At 36.0% G+C, this 6,731-nt stretch overlaps 1 protein-coding gene across 1 annotated transcript; it reads left to right on the top strand.

The window, feature by feature from the left end:
* Positions 1-459: 459 nt before the first annotated feature.
* Positions 460-2,823, top strand: LOC132308178 (short-chain dehydrogenase TIC 32 A, chloroplastic). The gene is made up of 8 exons (XM_059806198.1): positions 460-852; positions 987-1,218; positions 1,290-1,369; positions 1,468-1,624; positions 1,745-1,826; positions 1,932-2,019; positions 2,139-2,185; positions 2,333-2,823. Exons 1-8 carry the CDS (start codon positions 729-731, stop codon positions 2,531-2,533), a joined length of 1,011 nt encoding a protein of 336 aa, XP_059662181.1. The 5' UTR covers positions 460-728; the 3' UTR covers positions 2,534-2,823.
* The last annotated feature ends 3,908 nt before the right edge of the window (positions 2,824-6,731 follow it).

Raw genomic sequence — 6,731 nt, 5'->3', positions numbered from 1 at the left:
AGTTAGAATTTATTAAAATAAAATATTTTTATTTATATAATATAATATAATTAATTGATGGAACACAATAAAGGTGGTAAAAGAATTCTTTCTTCGTATTTAGGCACATCAAGAATCCGTTCCAAGGATAAAAAGTAAGGCCGATTAATTCCCGATCTTTGCTATCTTCCCTCGCATGTGCAAATCTTACGTCATTGCTCAGTGCTAACAAAGGTAATTAATCCTCAATTAGAATCGGTAGATTTCTGTTTAAAAATTTAATGTTAATTAAACCGTATAAATAAACAATAATAAACGCAATCATTCAATATTTTTTATCCAATCAATCAATGACAAAGATGTAATCCTATCCTCTTAACATAATTGATTCCCCTCCATTATAAAAATCTCTTTCTTTCCTTTCTTTTCCGTTACATCCTAACCACACCACCAATACACCCCATCACATCTTCCCCAACATTTCTCTCCCCCCCCCCCCCCCCTCTCTCTCTCTCTCTAAAACACCACAGACAGACACACACTCTCTCTCTCTCTAAAACTAAATGCAGTGCGGCCTAAACATCTGCAAACCTGACAAAGGCCACACCTATCTCTAATTCTGCTAGTCTGTGTTACTGAAAAGTGGTTTGGGATATACGTACTTTGCTCCCTATCAACAGTCCACGCAGTCAAGTAAAAGTTCTGAGACACAAAGAACACGAAAGCAGCGGCAAATCAGCAATAGAAAAATGCTTGAAACTGTAAAATACCTGATCGGGGCAATCGGCCCGAGTGGCTATGGCTCCAGGTCCACGGCCGACGATGTCACCCAGAACTGCCCTGATCTGCGCGACATCACCGCCATCATCACAGGTAATTGCACATTCACGAATCACCTCTTCCACCACCACCACCGTTGAAGTAGGGCCACAAGTTTGTTATGTACTGAGTCTACTGACACAGTGATTTGCTTCTCACGTTGTTTCTTCGATCGTGTGGTTCATCAGGCGCCACGTCAGGGATCGGAGCTGAGACGGCTCGTGTGTTGGCTAAGCGCGGCGCCAGGCTCGTCCTCCCGGCTCGGAACCTCAAGGCCGCCGAGGACGCTAAAGCTCGTATCGTATCGGAGTTTCCTGATTCAGAGATTGTCGTCATGCCTCTTGACCTTAGCTCTCTCACCTCCGTTCGAAGCTTCGTTGATGAGTTCGAGTTTCTCAATTTGCCTCTTAATCTCCTCATGTAACTCCAAAATCCTATCCTTTCACATTTACAGACGCACATAAATACACTGACATACATATTTATGACAGAAACAACGCCGGAAAGTTCTCGTACGAGCACGCCATCTCCGAAGATGGAATAGAGATGACTTTTGCAACTAACTATTTGGGTAATTTTGTAATATGACAGCAATATTCATAAATAGATAGAAATATGGATGTATAGTAAGGTGAATTAGGGCTAAGGTTTTTGCGTTTGAAAATTTAGGTCACTTTCTCTTGACGAAGTTGTTGATGAAGAAGATGATCGAGACAGCAAAGATGACCGGAGTTCAAGGACGTATAGTGAATGTGTCTTCGGGCATTCACGGCTGGTTTTCCGGCGATCTAATTCTGTATCTCGGTCAGATAACCAGAAGCAAAAGGTAAGCTTTGAAATTGAAAATTGGAGAACTGTCAAGCGCAGGACTCACTGAGTCACTGTTTCGCAATAAATGAAAGAGTGTTTGACCTTGTTTATGCTATTTTGTCTTGGTCCTCGACAGTCAATACGATGCGACACGTGCTTATGCTCTGTCGAAGCTGGCCAACGTTTTGCATACCAAGGAGCTTGCTCGGAGACTGAAGGTAAATTATTTTAAAAAATGAATGAAAGGCGAAATTTGTTGTGTTCTCGGAAATTTTCTTTTACTTTCTTTCGAACCAAACGTCTTGTTTGTTGTTTAATCGCAGCAAATGGAGGCGAACGTAACTGTGAATTGCGTTCATCCAGGGGTCGTGAGAACTAAACTTACCAGAGACCGGGAAGGTCTCATGACAGGTCACGACGATACTCCACAGTCTCCACCCCCATACATATCACATACACTGTGTGTAACTCTTGTTGAATCTTGATCTCCTTCTACGTTCTAAACTTAATTCAAGTGTTAAAATTTGCAGACCTGGTATTCTTCTTGACTTCGAAGCTTTTGAAAACGATTCCTCAGGTAACCCAACTCATTGTTTAATCGATCTATATATTATATATATATATATATATATATATATATATATATGTATCTGCATATACAAGTGTATATATATGCTATTTGTTTATATATGTATATATATTATGAATGAGATTTGTTATTCAGGCATCGGCAACGACTTGCTACGTGGCTACTCATCCAAGACTGGCAAACGTGTCCGGGAAGTACTTTGCAGACTGCAATGAAGCTTCGACATCGAAAATGGGGTCCAGCACAAGCGAAGCTGCACAGTTATGGTCTTTCTCTGAGATAATGGTTTCCAGAGATTCAAAGGCAGTTTTTGATCCATTCAACGGCTTAGATTAAAACTAGCAGATACAAGTTAAATTAAATTAAAGTAGCAAGAAGAAGAAGAAGATATATAAAGGAATATTTATATTTATATATATAAAAAAAAAGGTGAGATATGTAGTTTTTAGTTCATAAAGTTTGTCTTGGTGGAGAAAGAGGATGGAGGAGAGAGACAGGTAGCGGGAAGAGAGAGAAGGAGAGATGAATAGATATATGGTGGTGTATACAACTTGTTAGTACAGTGTAGTACATAAACAATGCTAGTCTATTTATGTATAATATTATATTTGACTTTCTTTACTTCGGACCTTTGATCGCCCACTTCCCTGTATATTTTTTTGAATAGGTTGGTATGTGCAGAGCCAATTGGTTTTATTGGAATTGCCATATAGATTATACAGTAGTTGTGTTGTGCTATTTGAATGCCGGTGAACTTAATTGGTTAGATACCCCATTTAAAAATTAATAATGATAATTGTTTGCTTGCTAATATATAAGTATATGTTTGTGAATTAATATTGTATTTTTCTCTTGAGAAGGAAAAAAAAACACAGTGGGAATTAAGAACATGGGGTGGCTCACTACCATGTGGTTGATGAATCGTTGGATATTGTTATGGTATGGGGCCTACCAACGTGCGCCAAGTGAGGCCAAGCACGCCGATGAAGCAAACGAAAATCAAGACCAATTTCCTTTCATTCACCACAAAAAATGGTCGTCTACACTAAAATTAGTCTAAAGGATATGATCTTTGTTTGAGTTCTATTCTACACAATATATAAGACAATATCGTCCGTGTATACATTTGATGGAAGTTTCTTTGGTAAATACATGTCCATGATGTGTGTGATATATTGATCTATCATGTATGAAGATGAAAAAGTTAAATTATGTTGTTACATGATTTCAAGTGAGTTCAATTCTTTGTCCAAATCTAGTTGATGACATCATCATCCTCTCAGAATGCCCTACCTATGTTAACAGGCTTGGTGAACATTTCCTTGTGACTGATTGATAGTAAAAGAGGGAAATTAAAAATTACAGTACTGGCTAGAAAGAAAGGGCCCTGTTTTGAGAGATTTGCTTTTAGTAGGCAGAGACATGGCAGACCACAATACCATCCATAGGACCAACAATACGACAACCACTCAAACCCTTGATGGGGAAATAACAATGAGTACAACCCAAAGTGCAGGGCCTTCAAATTGTTTGCCCCATGCACCATCATCTCTATCTCTTTATAGTTGTTCCACCAATGTCTGTCTACCGCATTGGATAATAATAGTTTTGAGGTGGGTTTGGTTCCTCTCAAGTGGATTGCTCTGGCTATCCTTTCTCATACCCACAATAATCCTCCATGTCACCATGCAAATAGCTTATCTACATCAAAAATCAGTGTCGGTATGATGCATTTTTCCAAATATTCGAGAATATCTCAGCCTATCTTATGGAATGAAAACTTATTCAACATATTAAATGGTATTCAATTGAAAATAATCAACTTATTTTTTGGTTTGAGTTATAGTGATATCCCTTATCAAAAAATTCTGTCAATTTTATTCCCAGAAAGCTTGAAAATGCATTTTTTTTCATATATTAGTATGGTAAATAATACTAATAAAGGGACAATGAATATAATTGTCATCTTACACTTTCGGGTTAAAGTCAATACTAACATAAGCATGATAGCGTATTTTTTAAATCATAAAGGAGTTCGTGTTATTTAGACGTTGTACTCTTATACTTTAGACGAAGCTAGAGTATCTGAGGGGGAGCCCAACACAGCTCTCCCCCCAGTAAGGCCCAATTGATATCACCAAAGTCCATTCAAGGGGAAGCCATGTTGGACTCCGCTTTGGATACTCTAGCTCCGGCATCAATTTCCAATACATTAATCTCATGAATTTGATCATTAGGCCCCTAGTATAAATAACTTGGATCCAATGGAGCCCGGTATACATAGGTGGTGATGTCCAATTGTTCAGGTATCAATATGGGCTTCTAAGATATTGGGCTATGTCTTCTTTTGAAAGTTGACTCTCTATCTCAGCCTGGTCCTTAGAAACTCATCAGAGTTTTTGTTTGAATAGAAAATCACCTTCTTAATAAATTTTTTTATTTTTCATTTTTAATACATCGGCATGTCTAAAATTTTATTTTATTTTAATTTTATTTACTATAATGGATGTTACATTATGAGTCTAAATTATAATTAATTTAAATCAAATTTAACTTAGAAAATCTTGGCTTGTATTAGATTCCTTACTTTTCCAAGATTTACCCAAAAAAAAAAAAAAAATTAAAGTCAATAAAGTAAAATATTATTATTTTATAAATAATTAAATAACTATTATACTTTTAAGAAAATAGACCGATTATTTGACAGTTTATTTAAAACATAACATTAAAAAGGGAGCCACGCTCCTATTAGCTTAAGACGCCCTACCTTCTTTCTCTCTTCAAATAAAATTAAAAAAGAGTTCCTACACTACACAATGTTTATTTTTACAATTTTTGATACTAAAATTGTCCTTTGTTAATGTGAAGATTCTTGGTGCTAAAATAAAAATTCCTTCAACGTCTCTTTCACGTTCCCTCCCTCTCCCTTTATCTATATACCCAAATCTAATGGTGATTTAATTTTTTTTGTTTCTACTTTATTCTTCCGAATATATTTTTTGAGTTGGTTTTAAAAATATTAATTTGTTTATTTTTGCCGAACCAATCTATAAATATTATTTTAGCACTAGATTTTTTCCATTGAGGGTTGAGAATAATAGATACAATTCATGTTTAGATAAAAGAGGAGAATTTTTTTTTTCCTTCAAATATAAGTGGAAAAATTTAGGATTCGATATCATCACTTGAGAAAGTAATCGATTAGGATAATAAAATGTTTGTGATTAGAATAGAAAGTATTTGAGATGAAAACAAAGAGAAAAACTTGCCTCTCTGAAATTCCTTTTTAATTGTAAATTGTCATATAAACAGATGAAACTCTACAACAAACACCTAAATTTTAAGTTTTGATGTTAAATTTTAATATTTGAGAGAAAACGTTGATAAATTGAAATTCTAACAAAGGTAAAAAGGAAGTGGAAGCATGGTATTCCTTCCTTCAAAAATTTTTGGAATGTTTGTAGAACCGAGGGTGATCCTATCTGATGCTTCTCTCTTGTTTGGAATTAAAATAGACCAATAATTTTAGTTCAATCAGTTCTCGTCATGCAGAATTCATTCCCTTCATATTAGAATCTCAGAAAGAGAGGTTTCAGTGGTCCTTCCATGTCATAATTGCTTTGGTGCCACTGATACAAGAGATCACATGTTTTGGACTTGTCCATTTGCTAAGCAAGTGTGGTACTGGTTTTCTGATTTCTGTTTCTGGCTTAATCTGCTGGAGATCCCTCAGTTCTCTGATGCCTTGTCTTGGTTCATTGATCACACCTATGAAATCCAAGCTTATAAGATGCAGGTTCACTGCCATTCTTTGGAGAATATGGGCCCAAAGAAACAATAGATGCCATGATGGAAATGCATCGTCTCCACTTCAGATTGCTATGGACTCTTGCCATGAAGGTTTTTCTGTAGGGATGAAAAATCAAGAGAGATATAGAGTACTGCTATGTTATGGGAAATAACAGAGAGTATGAAATAAAAATATACGAAGGACTTAGCTGAGTTGTGTGAATACACTGCCCTTAAAGAGTAAATCCACCCCTCTGAGATGATATCTCGGTGTAGTAGGTTACGGCGTTCCACTCTCCAGTATACAACAGCAAAAGATCCACCGCAAACGTACACTGATAAGGCAAAACAATGATAGGCAAATAATATGAAGCCAGAAATAAAATCAGAGAAGAAAATAGTGAACTATATAACTCTCTGAATATATATATTGTACAAGGCCAAGATGGTTTTGAGTGTTAAAACCTTGAGACTTCTCGACCTATTTATAACCAGATAGTACAATGGTTATCTACACGTTACACGATATAATAGCACAATATCAGCAATGGCAGGATATTACGATGACACGTTAATGTGACGTTGCAGATATTAGGGTAAGTTAATATATGTAGTGACATAATAATAGGCTGACATGGATATAGGAACGTTAGAAAATATATACGTATTTTGAAATACATTAGTATACAACAATCCCCCACATATTTCAAAATACAAAAATAACCAAAAGAGAAACTAGAGGAGT

The sequence above is a fragment of the Cornus florida genome, unplaced genomic scaffold, assembly GCF_030987335.1.
Source record: "Cornus florida cultivar Cherokee Brave unplaced genomic scaffold, ASM3098733v1 CherokeeBrave_3.0.0_Hap2_Chr05, whole genome shotgun sequence".
Lineage (NCBI taxonomy): Eukaryota > Viridiplantae > Streptophyta > Magnoliopsida > Cornales > Cornaceae > Cornus > Cornus florida.
Note: the sequence above shows the minus strand (reverse complement) of the source record. Positions and strands in the feature narration are given on the sequence as shown.